General features: G+C 37.1%; 1 protein-coding gene across 1 annotated transcript in view; it reads right to left on the bottom strand.

Annotated features, from left to right (window-relative positions):
* spn-F (Protein spindle-F) overlaps positions 1-19,486 on the bottom strand; it is a 40,356-nt gene extending 20,870 nt beyond the window's left edge. The window contains exons 1-6 of the mRNA XM_071675359.1: positions 19,375-19,486; positions 12,521-12,737; positions 6,969-7,101; positions 4,702-4,827; positions 2,517-2,690; positions 539-686 (exon numbers count right to left, since the gene is read on the bottom strand). Of these exons, the coding sequence (XP_071531460.1) occupies positions 539-686; positions 2,517-2,690; positions 4,702-4,827; positions 6,969-7,101; positions 12,521-12,737; positions 19,375-19,381 (805 nt within the window). The 5' untranslated portion in view covers positions 19,382-19,486. The remainder of the gene's footprint in view (positions 1-538; positions 687-2,516; positions 2,691-4,701; positions 4,828-6,968; positions 7,102-12,520; positions 12,738-19,374) is intronic.
* Positions 19,487-19,794: the final 308 nt, after the last annotated feature.

Genomic DNA, 19,794 nt, shown 5'->3' with positions numbered 1-19,794 from the left:
CTTTCACCCTCCTCCACATCCAGGCCCCGAGTACTCAAAACCATATTCACAATATTCTTACATCACCAATTCAGTCCTCCCTTCTTATCTGCTTCACATATGACAATTATATTCTGTTTGTCAACATCTTACTCATTCTCTATATATGTCCAAAACATTTCAACAAACCCTCTTAAGCTCTATCAATCATACTCTTCTTATCACCACACCTCTCTCTTACCCTGGGGTACATATAAGTAATTCAGTGGTAGGGCACCATAGTTAGAATACAGAAGTGAACAACCCTAATGGATACAAGAACATTTACACCTTTAGTTAAAATAATCAAAGAGAATGATATCTTTAAGAAAAAAAAATATCTGCCGACATGAAGTCCCTACATCCATAGCCAAGAATACATAACTCTTACCTTGTAATGCTGGGTGTCACTTCACTCACTGAGTAATGATGTAAAGTTAATATCTATAAATATATCAAAATAAAACTTTAAATATATGAAACTCAAAAAAACTATAAGAAAATTATGCAAATAACTAACCAGAAAGGGGAACAATTTTTGTCCTTGGTGTTGATAGTTCTGTAGCACACAATGCCAAACTAGCCCCTCCTGGCAAAGCTTTTACCTGTGAGGTTATCAGGCTTAGCTTTTCTCTTAACCTTCTGTTTTCATCGCTCAAGAGGTTCACCTGATGATCAATAAGTGTTTGTAAAACCTCAAGAATATAAAAATAACAAAAACAGTTACTTCTATGGGCTGCTTTTAGTGTTGACTATAACTCAATTTCAAACAAAAAATGGTTTAAGTGAATTACCCAATTCTTGCCACCCTAATATATGAGTATAACTTTCACAAATAATTCTTAAAATAGATGGCTAAAGGAATGAATAACAATTAAATGGTGGGTGATGCTTCATGACAAACGAAATAAATTGTTTTCAACAGACAGTATTATCCTGATGAATCTATGGAAAAATTCTGGATTTTCCACTGCTTTGTACATAATACAGTACACTGCTTTTTGTACTTTCTCTGCTCATAGTCACCTAATCACTGAATCTTTCATTATGACATAACAGACACTTAGATTTCATATTTACATCTTTAAACTGGGTCAGGTTCTGTTGTTGCTTTATATTCATCCATCTATTTCCTTGTATTTTGATCTATTATCAAAATCTTTTACAAGCATCATAGCTAATTCATATAACTAAACTGGGAGAGTAATTGGCCTGGCATATCCAAGACAGCTGGATAATGTACTACTAAATACAGAAGGTATTACATTTTCGATATGTAAAACTGTTTAGAGTATCATTATTATCATTACTATCATCATTATCAATCTTCAGTTTTTTCATGAATGGGTGTATGAGATATCTGGTACGACAAGAAATGCAATACGAATGAATTACAGAGTGGCAAAGTGGGCAACCTGTAAAACTTTGAGGTGGTTTGGGCTTATGGAAAGAAGGCAAAATGGGGATTTTACAAGGAGAGTAAGTGATAGCATGATTAAAGGGGTTGGTATGAGTGGAAGACCACTTGTGACAAGGATAAATACAGTGGAAGAGTACTGGAAGGAAAGAAATGGCAGAAGAATGCATGGAATAGTGTATGCAAGGGAGGCATGCAAAGACAGGTGTAAGTGGAGATTCGTTTGCCATGGCCACCTCTTTGATGGGAGTTCCCAGAGGGAAAAGGGATCAAAGATAGAGATACAGAAATTATCAACATTATTATAGTATCATTAGGTAATCCCAGATCTCCTTTTATGGGATCCCCCAGCTTTGAGGCTGTGCTCTCATCATAAGCAACGTAACAACAGGCATCCCTTGAGTAAAAATTTCCTTGAGGAGGCCATACTCCCTATCACCCACTGAGGATGATGCAGTCTCACTAGAGGTGACTCTTTACTTGAGGTGTAATCACAGACAGGTGGAGTCAGGTAATACATTTATAGAATGCATTGCTAGGCAATTTGTTCATTGAAATAAAACAAGTTGTGCAGAAATTTGAAACAAAATAAAGTTTAAGATTACATATTATATCAAAGTATGGAATTTGCTTTTATGTATCATATAAGTTTCTTGCAAAATTATAGATGACTGACTTTGATTAACTTTGATTATCTTTTTCCAATGAAATGGGTAACTTTAATCAGTGCATAAGATAAGGGTAAGATGATTATCTACACATCAAAGTAAAACAGCATATGGCTAATGAATCTTTTTACAGAAAACCATCTAAAAAATAGATCACAAAATCACGAAAAGTACAAGTATGATCCACATTTCTACCCTCTTAACCTGAATACATCCCAAACCTAACAATTAGCTGAGTTTGGGAGGTAATTCTTCATAAACTTTTAACAATAACTTTATCAAATGAAACAATTTCTTTCCAAAAGAGTAAGTGTAATAATGAATAACAACACTATAAAACCCAGGAGGCTCTCATTATCCCTGTTTCTATCAACAATACAAAAGTAAATAAAAAACATGAGCAATAAACATACCTGTTTTGAAAGTCGTCTCTTTTCCTGTGAAGTTTTAGCTAACTGTCTTGTAAGATTCATGTTTTCTGTTGATAATGTAGAAAACTTTTCCTTGAGGGAGCAGCATTCTTGATGTTTAGTGTGTATCTCCTGGTTCAGTTGTAAATTCTTTTCTCTCAACTTAATACTATTTTCCTGAGAGAAATAAGACATATTCATTTTACATTTTAATATACTTAATCGCTGTTTCGCGCATCAGCAAAGTAGCACCAGGAAACAGAATGGCCCATCCACTCATACACACGCACAGACATGCGCAAGACAGCGACAAAGTATAATAAAGTATAATATAAGCATGTTTACCAAATGGCGTCCTAGCTTCGTCTCTTTGATGTATATCAAGAGATGGTGCTCCATACTCTTTCCTATTTTACTAATGTCTGATCACTGAATCAGATACTTCAGGAATTGTAAACTACAGATAATATACTAATGTCTGGTGATCACTGGATCAGATACTTCTAGCACTGTAAATAACAGAGAAGATTCAAGATATGTGGTACCATATTTTTCCTATTTTAATAATGTTTGGTCATCCATCATCCCTGAGAGATTTTGGGGAATCGTATGTAGATGCCTTTAATATATCCAGAGCTTTTGACAGGGTGTGGCATTAGTGTCTTATCCATAAGCATCCCTCTTTTGGCTTCTCTCCCTCACTTTCCTCCAACATATCTAGCTTCCTTTCTCTACAAGTTAATGGATCAAGCTACACCTCTCCCCCCCTTTCTCCATTAACAGCAGTATCTCTCAAGGTTCTATCCTGTCCCCCAAACTTTTTCTCAAAGATATTCTTTCTTCCACAAACAACCTAATGCACTTATAAGCTGAAAACTCCACATCCTTCAATCCTACTCCTTCTTCTCTCATTTAATATGCACCTTGTTTCAACACAGCTTTCTCAATAAACTCAGACTTGGACAGGTTTTCTAAGTGGACAAACAAAATCTGATTAAGTTTAATGCCACTAAGAACCAGTTTCTGCCTGCCTCTCCATCAAAAATTCCTCACAACTTTCCTCTCTCCTTCGATGGTTCTGTAATTCCACTTCTAGATTCAATGAACATACTTGATGCTACTGTGGCATCCACTATCTTGGAAACCCCACATCAAAGAAACAGCTGAGTCTTTCTCAAAGACACTAGGAGTCCTCTTTAGGTGTTGAAATTTCTTTTCATGTGAACAGCTGCTCCATTTACAAAATGATTTGATCTGTCCTCATATGGAGCATGGCTCTCACAGCTGGGGAGGTTCTAGCTTTGCACCCCTACTTGACAGAGTGGAGTCGAAAGCGGTCCAACTTATAAACTCTCCCATGCCAACTTCAGAACTTAGCCTGCTTGCCCTATGCCACAATGTTGGCTCACTTTCCCTCTTCTGTAGGTAGTCCTTTGGTTTCTCCTCCCAAGAGCTGGCTGCTTGTGCCCCCACCACTAGCAACACCAAGCAATATTCAGAAAGATGCTATTGGCAACTTAAGGGTGGGTCATATCGATAACTGTTTCTTTCCCTATGCCTTGAAGCTTTGGAATTCTCTACCCTCTCATGTGTTTCCCAATAACTATGACCAAGCATACCTTAAAAGCCAAAATTTTCACCTCCAAAATTAGTAAATACTTTCCCTTGTCTCTTATTTTTCCCTTTCATTACAATTTCTATCATCAATTAAACCCACCCTAGATGTGGACATTTGTCCATGACTGAGGCCTCTAACAGGAAAATTCAGAGTAATTTGTCAGAACATCATCAAAGAATGCATTATGTGAACAAAAATACTTTAGATCACCATGACATATCTTAATTTTATATGAAAAAGATTACTTCAAGCACTGATAATACAAAAAGAAAAAGATTCATTCACATTTTTGACAAGTACTAGCCCCAACATGTCATAATTCAAGCTTGTACACACATTTGCAATTGTCTCAAGTGTGCAGTGTCACAAATTGGAATTTCATAAATTGGTGGATTGTGGTGCAAAAGTTTTAAAAGTTTTATGAAGGAGACATTTCAAGAAATAGGACCATACAAGTGTAGTGCTTCCTCCCTATACTTTACAAAGAGGTTGAAGTAATTACACATTACTAAACAGTCATGCACAAGAATAGCAAAAAGTACATCTGATATAGAAAATCTTTTCAAATACCTGTAGTTTTCCGATTTCTCCAAATAGCTCAGACTTTCCACTAATGAGTCTCTGGTTATCATCTTCTATAAGTGCCATTTTCTTCTGCAGTTTATGGTATCGCTCCTTCATGTTCCTAAGAGCAACCTAAAGGGGGTTAAAAAAACAATGATCTGGTTACATATAGCAACACCATACACTCAATCCACACAACATATCAGGATGACCACAGCAAAGTCTTCATTAACAAAACTGCAATATCTACACCACATATATTATAAATCAATCATTAACTATTTCAAATGCACCATCCTCAAGAGTTAGGGTTAACCAATTGCTAATGATTCGACTTGGTAGTTATTACACATCTCTAAGCAACAAAATATTCATACCAAAATCATTGTCATACACAGTCAAATGTCACTACACTAAACCTACCTAATTAGATCACATGCTAGAACATGTGACTTTCAACAAAAACACAAAAAAATACTTTTTTTATATGCTGGAGGCTCCAGTTATGGACAAGTCCACTCTGAGGCTGATGACCCATACTGCATCTCACATGAGTTCCAAATTTTGCAGAAACTAGGTGCTTCCTATTAAGAAATACCTATGCATGGATGGAAAAGTGAGCAAAATCACCTCTTTTAATTGAACATGTACTTAAACCATAAAATCAAAACCAGAGGATTTTGACAACCATATATCGTACTCAACACTTGCTCTTTAAGATATTCCCAACAGCAATTTTTTTCTGAGACTTAGCTGGAATATGGTTAAAAGCCTCAGACACTGGAAGACTTTATCAAAAACTGTTTAAAACAGTCTACAGAACAATGCCATTTTTCCATTCATTCAATGATATCAGTGTCAATGATGACAATCAAAAAGCTGCTAAAACTTAAGTACTACCAGGTGGACATCTTTATAAGTGAAACACAACATGTGAAATGTTCAAAGAGAATAATTCCTTGTGTAATGGAGGTATGACCTGACTGAACTCTGAGCATCATGAGAATCATATAACAGACTGCCATAGGTTTAAAACACTCTTGGTACAGATCCTCCATGGAAACTGCTGATGAAAGATGGGACACCCTGGATGAATTGTTGGATTTGTTTTTGCTCCCAAGCTAGTCAAATTTTCCTCAAGAGAGCCTAGATAAATAACCAGATAAGTGACTTACATCATTTCCTAATGATGAAAAAAGAAAAAGGAAAGCAAGTCACATAAGAGAAAACATGATGGAAACTATATAGAATTTACCCCAACAACTAAAGTATCATGTGCTATCAAAAGGATGCTTGATTTCTTTCTGAGAGCAAAACCTACTTTTACATTTTACATTTCATATTTATAGAGTACTAGCTCTAAACTCACACACCGCCAAAAGCATTACTCAAGCATCCAAAACTAACAGAATCTTTAATGATGAGTTCAAAATCTTTTTATTACAGCAAAACACTGTGAAATTCTTGTAAAAAAATAAAGACATTATTGAACTCTCACAGTTTCTAAGCTAATCTACAGTACCATTTCTTGTCCTGCTGAACACCTGCTATCATAATTTCTATTGAGTTGCTAAAGTCTATAACAATGTAAAACAATTTGCTAATATGAAACAAAACCCAGAAACTTGTGGGTTCATTCAGCCATAAAAAACCTAAACATTAACAGTCTAAAGCAGCAAACAAAAATACATGTTGACAATTACGAACAATTTCTAACCAACTGAGATCTGTTCTATAATCCTGAACTCTGTAAATCAGTCCACAAGACACACAATTTCATGATGATATTTATGTTCTTAAGTCAATCTCATGATGATAATTACTTTCTTCTTAAGTCAATCTCTTTTCAAAATAACATCAACTTTTCCTTTATCTCTTGCACTGATGTAGACATGATTCAAATGTGGACTGAAAAGATCATGGCTGGAACAGTAAGGAAGAAGAATTTGCAACTTTCTAAATCTGAGAGTGCTAATACAGTGCAAAAACTGACTATCTCAACATCTTGGGTCTTATCCTAACCAAACTTGATGGCCAAATCGCACAAACCTCCATAAATACTTCCAAAAAGCTAATTCATTAGTGAAATGTCACTATGAACAGAATTACTCAGAGGATTGCGCCCATTGAATATTTCTGCTTCTCAAAAATTGCTATCAAAAGGGTACAGACATGCAAGAGCAAGACAAGAATAAGAAAACATAAAGAACTCACTACATCTTCACATTCTTTAATAGCACACGATGATACAGACTTTTTACAATGACTTTTACCTGCAGGGCATATGTGGAGCCAGAAGCGTCAATGTTATAGTTAGGGCTTCTGTCTGGAGTCCGCGGACTAGTTGTTGGACTGTTGGATGAGTAAGGTGTTCCTCGATCTGATCCACTGCCAGGCAACACACGTCTAAAGTTACATATGGTCACAGTGGTGTTAACTACTGCTATGAAAACTTTTTTTAACACAATAATACATAGCAAAGAAGTATATGGCATGCAAAAGGCAGGATGCTGGCATGTGAGTAAGGGTAGTAAGTGGTGGGATGAGAAAGTTGAGTAGCTTGTGAAAGAGAAAAGAGAAGTGTATGGGCATTAACTGCAAGAAAAGAGTGAAAGTAACAAGGTGATGTACAATGGAGATCAAGAGGAAGATAAAGGGGTTCAAAAAGAGGACAAATAAGAGGTGAGGTAAGAAAGTGTAGGCAAATTTCAGGGAGAACAAGAAATCACTGTGGAAGAGGATGAGCAATTTACAGAGAACTAGAGATCACATGGGAGCATTGCTTTAGGGATCATGTGTGGAAGTGGCAACAGGCAAATCAGAGGTTAACAGGAGACAGAGTGAGAATTCTGAAGGACTGCTGTGTTTAACGATGAGGTTGCAAATGTGGGATGTTTGGAATGTGAATGTATGCAAGATAAGAAAGTCAAGGCACATTTTTTTTTTTTTTTTTTCATACTTTGTCGCTGTCTCCCGCGTTTGCGAGGTAGCGCAAGGAAACAGACGAAAGAAATGGCCCAACCCCCCCCCCCATACACATGTATATACATACGTCCACACACGCAAATATACATACCTACACAGCTTTCCATGGTTTACCCCAGACGCTTCACATGCCTTGATTCAATCCACTGACAGCACGTCAACCCCGGTATACCACATCGCTCCAATTTACTCTATTCCTTGCCCTCCTTTCACCCTCCTGCATGTTCAGGCCCCGATCACACAAAATCTTTTTCACTCCATCTTTCCACCTCCAATTTGGTCTCCCTCTTCTCCTTGCTCCCTCCACCTCCGACACATATATCCTCTTGGTCAATCTTTCCTCACTCATCCTCTCCATGTGCCCAAACCACTTCAAAACACCCTCTTCTGCTCTCTCAACCACGCTCTTTTTATTTCCACACATCTCTCTTACCCTTACGTTACTCACTCGATCAAACCACCTCACACCACACATTGTCCTCAAACATCTCATTTCCAGCACATCCATCCTCCTGCGCACAACTCTATCCATAGCCCACGCCTCGCAACCATACAACATTGTTGGAGCCACTATTCCTTCAAATATACCCATTTTTGCTTTCCGAGATAATGTTCTCGACTTCCACACATTCTTCAAGGCCCCCAGAATTTTCGCCCTCTCCCCCACCCTATGATCCACTTCCGCTTCCATGGTTCCATCCGCTGCCAGATCCACTCCCAGATATCTAAAACACTTCACTTCCTCCAGTTTTTCTCCATTCAAACTCACCTCCCAATTGACTTGACCCTCAACCCTACTGTACCTAATAACCTTGCTCTTATTCACATTTACTCTTAACTTTCTTCTTCCACACACTTTACCAAACTCAGTCACCAGCTTCTGCAGTTTCTCACATGAATCAGCCACCAGCGCTGTATCATCAGCGAACAACAACTGACTCACTTCCCAAGCTCTCTCATCCCCAACAGACTTCATACTTGCCCCTCTTTCCAAAACTCTTGCATTTACCTCCCTAACAACCCCATCCATAAACAAATTAAACAACCATGGAGACATCACACACCCCTGCCGCAAACCTACATTTACTGAGAACCAATCACTTTCCTCTCTTCCTACACGTACACATGCCTTACATCCTCGATAAAAACTTTTCACTGCTTCTAACAACTTTCCTCCCACACCATATATTCTTAATACCTTCCACAGAGCATCTCTATCAACTCTATCATATGCCTTCTCCAGATCCATAAATGCTACATACAAATCCATTTGCTTTTCTAAGTATTTCTCACATACATTCTTCAAAGCAAACACCTGATCCACACATCCTCTACCACTTCTGAAACCACACTGCTCTTCCCCAATCTGATGCTCTGTACATGCCTTCACCCTCTCAATCAATACCCTCCCATATAATTTACCAGGAATACTCAACAAACTTATACCTCTGTAATTTGAGCACTCACTCTTATCCCCTTTGCCTTTGTACAATGGCACTATGCACGCATTCCGCCAATCCTCAGGCACCTCACCAAGGCACATGGTTTGGTGAAAAAAAGTATAAGGCCTTGCATAAGATGAAGTGAGACAAAGTGGCAGAGTGGATGGAACTGTAGTTGAATTTCTCAAAAGGGGGGATGACAGTGTTGCATACTAGTTAGTTAGGATATGTTTGCTGGCTATAACTGGTAGGTTGATTGGGAGTGTTGATTGAAAAGGTTGTGGCATACAGAGGGCAACATACTTGAAAGGAACAATGTGGCTTCAGGAGTGACAGAATATGGACCAGTCGTTTGTAATGGAGAAACTGCGTGAGAAATACTTGGAGAAAGATAAGGATTTATTTTAGGCATTTATGGATCTGGAGAAGGCATTGAAAGTGTTGATAGATATGCTCTACGGAAGGTGTTATGAATATATGGTGTGGGGTGGAGAGTGATTAGATGTAGTTAGGATGTTTTAACAAGGGAGTAAGGCATGTGTGTGAGTAGGAGGAGAGGAGGGTGAGTGATTCCAGCTGAAGGTGGGCCTGCATCAAGGGTGTGTGAAGGCATCATAACTGTTTATGGATGGGGAAGTGAAGAAGGTAAATGTAAAGGTTTAAAAGAGAGAGGAAGATATGCAATTTGATGTGAAAGGGCAGAGAATGGGGGAGGGGAAATGAGTCAGTTGCTGCTTATAGATGACATTGCTTTAGTAATATACTGAAGTTAGAATCTAGAAAAAGCTGGCATCAGAGTTTGGGAAGCATTAAGGTATCAAGGTTTAGCAAGGGAGAGGGACAGGTTGATTTTCAGTATGAGTACGAACCGAGACAACCTGAAGGAAATGGAATGCTTTGGATACCTTGAAGTCGACATGTTAAATACAGAACTATGAGAGCTGAAGTGAACTTTAGGGTGCATGAGTGGGAAAAGGTCCTGGGTGTATTGAAGAGGGACCTAAATGCAAAAATATGGATAAGTGAAAATGATGGGAATAAAATGCATGAGGACAAAGTGAGGATGGTTGATTGAGTAAGGAATGATCTTGTGAGTAAAAGATGAGGTAGCAAGAAGATTATTTGTAAAACACCTAAGCAGGGTGTGGTAAAATGGTCTGGTATAGAGATGATGAGTGGTGAGATATATGTTAGAAATGGAGAGAGCAAAGAGAAGGGGAGACTGTGGATGAGTAAGAAGAATGGAAGGAAAAATGCTGTGAGTGATTGGGGTCTGAACATGCATGAGGATGATGCATGCATAGGATAGAGCAAATTGGAGAGATGTGATACACATGTGGTAACACGCTGTCCATAGGCAGAACTTGGGCATAAGAAGCTGGAAGGAAAAACCATGGAACAGTCTGTGGGGCTTGGTTGTGGACAGGGAGGCTCTGGTTTCAGTGCATTATGTATAAAGGCTAGAAAGTGGATGTGAGTAAATGAGTGTCATTTCTTTGTCTGTTCCTTATGCTACCTTGCTAATGCAAGAAATGGCAAAGTCTGGAAAAAAAATATATAGAAAAACCCCTTATCCATAAAGGATGTTAATACTTAGGTGATATAACATGATAAGAGGTAACAACTAATAATGTACATGGCATTAAAACATTCTAAATGATCACAGAACCCTAAAGATGTGCATATAATGTATGGATGAAAAGTATATGAAAAAGACACTTCATAACAGAATGAACAACAAGAGGAACTTAATTGCTCTTTGTCCTCCCATGAGTGAAGCAGCAACAACTGAGCTCATTACTTTGCAAAAATTTGTGTGCCACAATAGCTGTCTTTGCCTTGTATACATTTCTCCACGTCATCTAAATAATTCTTCCTCTATGACACAAAGTAAATCTACCATGGCCTCTAAGATACCCTCAAGACCATGCATCTGTACGCAATGTCAGTAAATGTAAATATAAACAAACAGCTGAACCATTCCCACTCTTAAAAATCATTATTTTCTCAGTACTTTCTTAATAATCTTAGTAAGTCACAGGTGAATAACATCAAGATATACAGAGTAGGATTTTACTATAGAGCATAATTCATAATTCAGTATAAAGAAAATACAATGAGGATAGATTCTATAATGATATACTCTACTTAATAATAAAAATTCATTCTTTGGAATACATTTGTGAATAAAAGCAAGGTTATCAGGTTCAGTAGAGAAAAGCCAGGTTACTTGGAGTGAGTCTAAATGAAGAGAACCTGGAGGAAGTTGAGTGTTTTAGATACACTGGAGGGGACATAACAGAAAATGGAACAATGAGAGCTGAAGAGAGCCATAGGATGAGTGAAGAGGCAAATGTCCTGGGTGCAATAAAGAAAGTGAGTAACAGAGGCCACTGTCAGTGAGAACAAATATGGCATGTCTGTTGGTGTTATAGTTCTGACAATGTTGTATGAATGTGAGGTATGGTCCCTAGTTAAAAAATACAGATGGTGGATGTGTTGGATATGAAATGTCTGAGGACAATATGTCATGCGAAGAGGCTTGATCATATCAGAAATGATAGGGTATGGGAGGGGTGTGGATGAGTGAAGAGAGAATGACTAAAAAAGTAAACATGTCAGAAGTGGAGGGAATAAGGAAAAGGAAGAAACCATGGAGGAAGTGGAAGGATGGGCTGAAAGAAGCCTTGGATGTTTATGGCCCAAAAGTGAAGAAGGAAATGGTGAACAAGTATGAAAATAATGTCATTATTAATGAAATCAATATCATTATCTTCATTATATAACCCAAGGACCCCTTCAGGAGCTGATGCAGTGCAAAGGCCATGGAACAACCAGTGGCAGCTAAAGGATGGACTTTTTAGGGGTATGGAGTTTCTTTACAAAATTGTACTATGATGATACAACTTTGACAGAGATGATTTTTCACTTGTGGCATAACTATATGCAGGAAGATTCCAGTAAAACCACTTCTTTTGTCGCTGGTAACAATAATTTGATCATGAACTGGAATGTCAAAGGAAAACTAGCTATATAAGACATGGATACTTTTGATAAATAAAAACTGTAGACATATCTCTTTCATGAATATCAGGAATCATGATACTTAGCACAGGATGCCTTTCCAAACTGAAAAAAATTGCATTAGGAATGTTTAATTAGCTAAAGTTTAATTTTCCTCTTTTTTTTTTTTTTTTTTTTTTTTTGCCGCTGTCTCCCGCGTTTGCGAGGTAGCGCAAGGAAACAGACGAAAGAAATGGCCCAACCCACCCCCATACACATGTATATACACACGTCCACACACGCAAAATATACACACCTACACAGCCCTCTTATTATGTCTTATTCACACATCAAAAATACACACAAAGAGAATCCCATTTACTTGTGATTCTTACCCTGATGAGTGTTTCCTCTCCTGCTTTATCTGAGAGGGTACAACAGGTGCTCTAAGAGCCCCAGCTGGACGATACTCAGGCAACCGATAGTCTGTCCCAACTTCGTGGTACTCAGTGCTAGGTACTTGGCAGTCAGAGCTGGAAGAATTATTTCCTGTTGTCTCCTGAGTCCCAAGAAAGCTCACATCATCCTCCACTGGCTCAGCCATAGTTAGAGCTGTATGAAGAGTATTTGCTATAATTCCACATTTCAGAAAATCATGAGTTGCTCTTGTAAGCCATGTGTATCAGACTAAATAGGCCACTTCCAAAGTCAAAAGTAGGGCAACACTAAGGATTTTTTTTAAACATTAAAATCAATCTCTTAAATAAACACAAAGATAAGAGTGGAGTACAGCCTTGAAGCTATGGGAGATCCATAGAAGAGGTTCTGGGCTTGCATAATACAGTAATACTTATACAAGGTTGACTATCCCTAATTGGAAAATCCAAAATCCTCCCAAACCCAAAACTTTTGAGTGGCAAAAAGAAGTTACAAGTGGAAAATTCCATGTCTGAGCACACTCACCAATGATGGGCAGTGACACTCTGTTGGCAACAGTTACAAAACATTGTCACCATCAGACCTACGTGCACTACTCACTGTGTTTTTTGCTTATTCTCTGCTGAGTGAATAAGTATAAGAAAATTATTGCTTATCAGTAGCATATAAATTCAGAGTCAGGAATAAAGGTAATGCCAAACAAACATAGATTGTTGACATGGGTGGCTGACGTTATGACACCTGTGTTTTAGACTTAGGTCCCATCCTAAGATATCTCATTATCTATTATCTGTCATGACATATGTGGACGGTATGGAAACAAATGAGTTAGAGCTGAGACATACCTCAACATTTTGACCGTTCAACGGTCTTCCTCAGGAGATACTGATTCCAGCATTCTGCAGGACTGTATTCCCAGCAAGTGATGGACACCCAGTTGGATGCCTTGGCAAGTCACTCCCTGATTGGTTCGCTTATCCTACTACCTCCACCTGTTCACAGTGATCTCTGCTGCCTGACATGACCAGCAGATAAACCCAGACCTTGTGTTAATGTTGTTCTTAATCCCTTCCTCTAGGTATGCTCCCACACAATCACTAAATGGTTTGTCACTTGCCTGTACTCACCTTGGTGTTGACTGTTGTGATAGTGTGAGAGCTTACCTAGAGGAAGGGGTTAAGAACAACATTAACACAAGGTCTGGTTTCAACAGCTGGTCACGCTAGGCAGCAGAGATCACTGTGAACAGGTGGAGACAGGAGGACAAGTGATCCAATCAGACAGCACCATGCCAAGGCATCCGACTGGGTGACTATTACTTGCTGGGGAACACAGTCCTGCTGAATGCTGGGATCAGTATCTCCCAGGGAAGACCACTGAATGGTTGAAACATTGAAATATGTCTCAGCTTTAACCCATTTGTTTCCATACCATCCTGTTTTCCTCATATCTCATTATGCATATGCAAATATTCCAAAATCCAAAACACTTCTGGTCCCAGGCATTTCGGATATAGGATACTCAACTTGTAATGATGTCTTCAGCAGCCAAACATAATCAAGTTAAAGAGGACAGAAAAGCAAAACTTCATGAATCAAAGCCAATATGAGAAACAAGAAAAAACAACTTATCTGGCAAGATTCAAACTATAGTGGAGACTAAATATTTCTTTAGCAAGACCCTGAACATTTCCCCTGGGGAGGAAGGTGGAGGAGGAGCAAGGTCCCTTCTGGCTCCTCCCTAATCCTACCCTGCCTAGCGCCCTGTCATTAATGTGGGAAACAGCAAATATGTATAAGATATGTATATAATTTCCCACACTTTTAACACCACTCTCTAGAAAATTAAGTATATGTACATAATTTTCCACACTCCTAACACCACTCTAAAAAATTCATCTTGATTTCTTGAACAGAATTATACTGGACACAATATCTCAACAAACCCCAATTCCATTTACAAACAATTCCTATCCATCTATATCTTTGATGCCTGTTTTAACTGAAACTCCCTCAAAGGGGTGGCCAAGGCAAGTCTCAATAACTAAAGAACTCCAGTGCTGCTTCTTAGCCTTTAGTGCCTCACCCTTAACAGACCACTGGCAGAGGCTCCTACCTAATGTTCCTAATGACTACTGCCATCTAATGTTCCTACCTACTATTTCAATCTAACAATTCCAGAGTTCCAAATCTCACTGTCAGACCCAGCAAACATAAATGCTTTTATTTTCTAGCTCACCTGATTAAAGGGCATATGACCTTTTACCATCAATTAGCATTCAGCTATTTTCTCTTCACATTTGAATCTTCTCTGAAACTATGGACCAACTCATACTAAACTAGAAAAGAATGGTCACTGGATAATGAATGAGGTTCAGCCTTTAACACAGTGCTGTTTAATGTCATTTCTGATGAACCACATTAATAAAATCTTATGTAAGCATTTCATACAGCTATTCATAACACCTCTTTCTTCTGGGTGTCTTCATACAGAGTAAACACACCTTTTTGGTATACAATGAGAAGCTTAAGTCTTAAATGTGGTGATACCTTGTTGTTTCCATGATTCATATTTTGCAAACAAGATAACTGAATTTTCCCTGCTGCACTAAGTCTGGATATTTCTACTCTGCTTCATCTACGACAGCTAATATAAATCTTTTCTTTCTTTAACCAGAGAAAAGTTACCTGTGGGAGCAATCAATCTCATGTTTATAGTACACTCTTTCTGAAGGGTAACAAATGCATTTCAATAATCTCAACATTCACTCTAAGAAAAGTGTGATACCAAATATTTCAAAATGATTCTCTCTCTTGTATGTCATTTAACAGTTGTGCTGTGGTTTTCATTAAAACCTTGATTAAGTTGTACAAAGCTAACTACTGTATGTGTGATATTATGTAACAAGTACATACTGATAAGCTCAATAACATAACTGATAAAGAGCTTCTGATAATGTACTTCACTCATATTCAAAACATTATTTCAGGTTTTATCACATAGAAGTCTTGTGCCATTCACATACCAAATGCTGCATTTGTACTCTATACTTTTTGACTTGTATTCTACCAAGAAGTATGTAGCATGGATCACACACACACACACACACAGATGTAAAGTAATAAAGATGGGGCAAAGCGAAAGATGGTCTCAATATGATTATTAACTAGCAGGAAATAAGTTTCAGGATTGTGTGTGTGAGACAGACTTTGGAAATGATATTGTCCCTGATCTGTTGCCAGAATCTCATATCAGGTGAGCCATTAAGGACACAAACTGTCTGTTGGCAAGTATCAAAATAACTTTCAAGTCAATGAATACGGATATATTTAGCAAGCTATTCATATCCTACTTAAGGCCAAAATAGGAATATGCTTCCCAGGTTTGGTCACCATACCTAAAGAAACACTAAGAACTCATAATGTCCAGGGAACCTACGGGGAAAGGCTGGAGGATATAAAGTAACCATCTTGGAAGAGAAAGACTAAGGGGTGACTTGATCACAACCTTTAAGTTTTCATAAGAGATTGATAGAGGAGACGGTGGACAGTTCTTTGAGAGATGTCGGGATGAAGCAACCACAGTGCATAACATGACATCCACTAAGAAACTTGTAAATAAGAATGTAAAGAAATACTTAAATTGTATCAGAGTGGTAAATGGATGGAACACACTGACTGAGGCCATGGTTAATGCAGACAGCACACATAAATCTATGAGGCTGTATCATAGAAGACATTGTTCAAAAGAAGCAATCCCACAAGTGTAAAACTTCCTAAACGTACAGTACAAATAGGTAATTACACACACATACACATACACATACACAACCTGATCTTAAGCTCTTTTATGACATTAACTAATTGCTATAATGACTTCCCAGTTCTGATATGTCTGTAATACTTCAATGGTGTATTTTCAGTGGAATGGATGCTGAAATTCAATACACCATTGTTCATTCATTTATTTAACTATTAAATTAATTCATATCTATACTTTCCTAAACATACTTATCAAAATTCCAGCTCCTAAAAATACTTTACATTGAATAGTTCTATCATCTCCTCTTAGGTTTTCCTTCCCCCATTCAACTCTCTCTCAATCCATCTACTATTCTTTTACTTTCCCTTAAAAACCCTCTCTCAATCCATTTATTATCTTTTTACTTTCCCTTAAAACCCTTTTTGCCTCTCTTTTTCATTAATCTCTCTCAGAAGCAACCATGCCAGACACATCTCTAGGTTCTTTGTAAACAGCTTTTCACTTACTCCTTCTGACATATAATTCTCCGCCTTCATTCCATTTTTCTGTCACACAATTCCTCCACTGTGTTCAAAATGCATCAGGTATTTTTCAATATCCCATTCATTATCCTACATTTCATTTTCAGAAATTCATATAGCTAACACAATAACCTCTCAGTTCTGATTCTACCTTTTGTACAGTTCAATGCCTCTTAAACATAAAAAAATGCACTCTCTAGATACAGCACACCTGATTTTTATGTGACAACACCCTAGTGAAACTCTTCTGGATCAATGTATCTATAAATCACAACCCTGTACTTCCTAACCACATTCCAATAAACTTTAAGACATCTACAGTATATCCATGACATTTTGTATGTATGGATTAGTATAAGCCTATAAAAGGTATCAATGAAATAATTCCAGTAAATTCTCCCTGTGCAATTCATCCCCTTATACCACACCCACCCACAATATCATTTACTGACTTTTTCAGCCTTTGCATTCATATGTAAACTATTAAACTGATTTGATTTTACTTAGACTTGCATATTTCACCCTAGCAAAATAATGAATGCTTTAAAAATTTCTTTATTCCTTCACTCCCATCATCTGTGTGTGTATACCATAAGTTATGCCAAACTTGCAGTGCTATTGCCATCAATCTAATTCAACAGAAACATGAAACTAGTTATTCTATACACTTGTACATACTTCAACTTTTTTGGGGTTTCTTCAATAATACATAATATAGAAATAACCTGTTAGTGGTATTTTTTTCTGTGAGTATGGTAGCTACCTTTATAAAGACAGTGTGCCATAAAATGGTTAAATTGCATTTGTAACACCTTAATCCTTAAAACAACAGAACCGTATACTTTTTGCCATATCTCTAATGTACTTAACATCATATATACAGAAAAATTTCATAGAAAACACAAAACATAGTGATAACAGCATATGGATCATGGACAAATCAAAACCTCTACAGAATGTGCCATATATGATTGTTCTTAGCCACTTTAGAACATTATGTGAAGTTTTCCTTAGTTCTGATAATTTCCAGAAATGCTTCACCTGATTTACATAAGCTTACCCCAAATATTCCTTGATCATCATAGCCTTCACTACATTTCACTCATGAAAGTTGGAAAAAAAATGGCGGTCATGCTTATTGTACTTTCCATTCATAATTCTAACACTTCAAAATAAATCATATCCTACCTATAGACTTCCTTAGGTATATCTTTTCTCAGATCAATTTGTTTCACTTAACAGAATAAATCATGATATGAACTTTTCACATTAACTTGAACAGGATTAAGACTGGAGTACGGTCATTTATGTTTTCACTGTATTTCAGTAAATATACTGTTCAAGGGCACCATGGAAGAAAAGCACAACAAAATCATTCATATTATGCATGTAGTATTCCAATGTTACTAAGGTAAATACTTTCTTTAATCAATTTGTTTCACTTCTCGAGTTTATTCTGCATCACTATTAGCTTTGAATAATGAGTGACTGTATTCTGCAATGTTTGCATATTGTATAGAGAACAAAATTAAGTTAAAGAGAAAGATTTGGAGCATTACAAGATTAATACTAAATAAAGTGATAACAATTAAGTGTCGTATTGCAAGAAAAATGTGGAGTTCAATTTCAAAAAGTAGGTAATGCACTTGTAGACTACCAACAAGTGCATATAATCTTAACCTCACCGTGTACTGAATTGATGGCTGAAATATTGACATATATAAATTTCCTTCTAAGGATCAAAGTACGTCATCTATCTATCTACATGCATCATCTTGGTGGTTCATTTTCATGGGTGTGACTGGTATATTCAGAGTATTGTACATTAAATGTAGGTCTCGTCTACTATAGAATTTAGGTAAAATCTTCATAAGTCTGTTGATTTGATATGTATATTACCTACTTCTCTACTGTTAACCCCACAGCTTCCTTGATATTATACTATCGCTGTATTCGATATCATTAATTACGAAACAAAATAAATCAATCCTTCTAAGGCATATCTGAAATACCAATCTCAATAGATATATAAACAGATAGAGATTCATATACCTTACATATTTCTTATTCTCAAGGATCACTTACCTTCATTATGTCATACTCCTATAGTCTTTATATTAAGAACTATAGTGATATTTTCATCCACCTTCTTAAGGTACATGTGGTGCCCTACAATAAATATTTTCCATTTCCTCTAAAGCAAACTAACCAAAACAAACCTCAATAAAATAGGAAAAAATTCCAGATTTGAAAGCACATGATAATATTTATCGAAGTTGATTTTCTTAAGACTGTGGAACATGAATTTCTTCAACATGACAAATATAAGAGAGCAACTCTTAACATAGTAACAGCACCGGTTCCAAATATCTTTCAAGAGACATAACCCAAATGTCTCATTACTAAAATGTTATACCAAAACGTACGATAAATTCGATACTAAGTTTGATTACTAGAACAATTCCTTGCACCGAAAATGTGGGATATACTACCAAAAAGAACATCAGAAACACATCTTTAATTCATACCTCTCATGCGTCATTTTCACAAACGAATCCCCTGTAACTTATTTATCAGTAATAGTTGAATGTTTCAGATTCACAACCAGACACCACGATGAGCCAAGGTTCTTTACTATAAACTACATGAAGTTGAGGAGAAAAATAAACATTATGGTGTTAGGAAATGTTCGTGTTGGCCGAAATGCATTCCTAAAGAAGTTAGAACTCAATTAGATCCTTCATGTGGACAAACAGTTTCATCTATATTATGTTTGTTTACGTAGCAATTTCTTGTAAACATCTCTTGTCGCCTCTTTGTGATATCATGATGCAATTATCCCCCCAGGCTGTAAAGCTATGGGTATGTGTCACATGAACGTTTAATTTGAGGATACAAAAGTCCTTGATGAAAATGAGGCTCATCAAAAATTACATATATTTTCAGAT

Source organism: Panulirus ornatus, chromosome 20 (assembly GCF_036320965.1).
Source record: "Panulirus ornatus isolate Po-2019 chromosome 20, ASM3632096v1, whole genome shotgun sequence".
NCBI lineage: Eukaryota > Metazoa > Arthropoda > Malacostraca > Decapoda > Palinuridae > Panulirus > Panulirus ornatus.
Note: the sequence above shows the minus strand (reverse complement) of the source record. Positions and strands in the feature narration are given on the sequence as shown.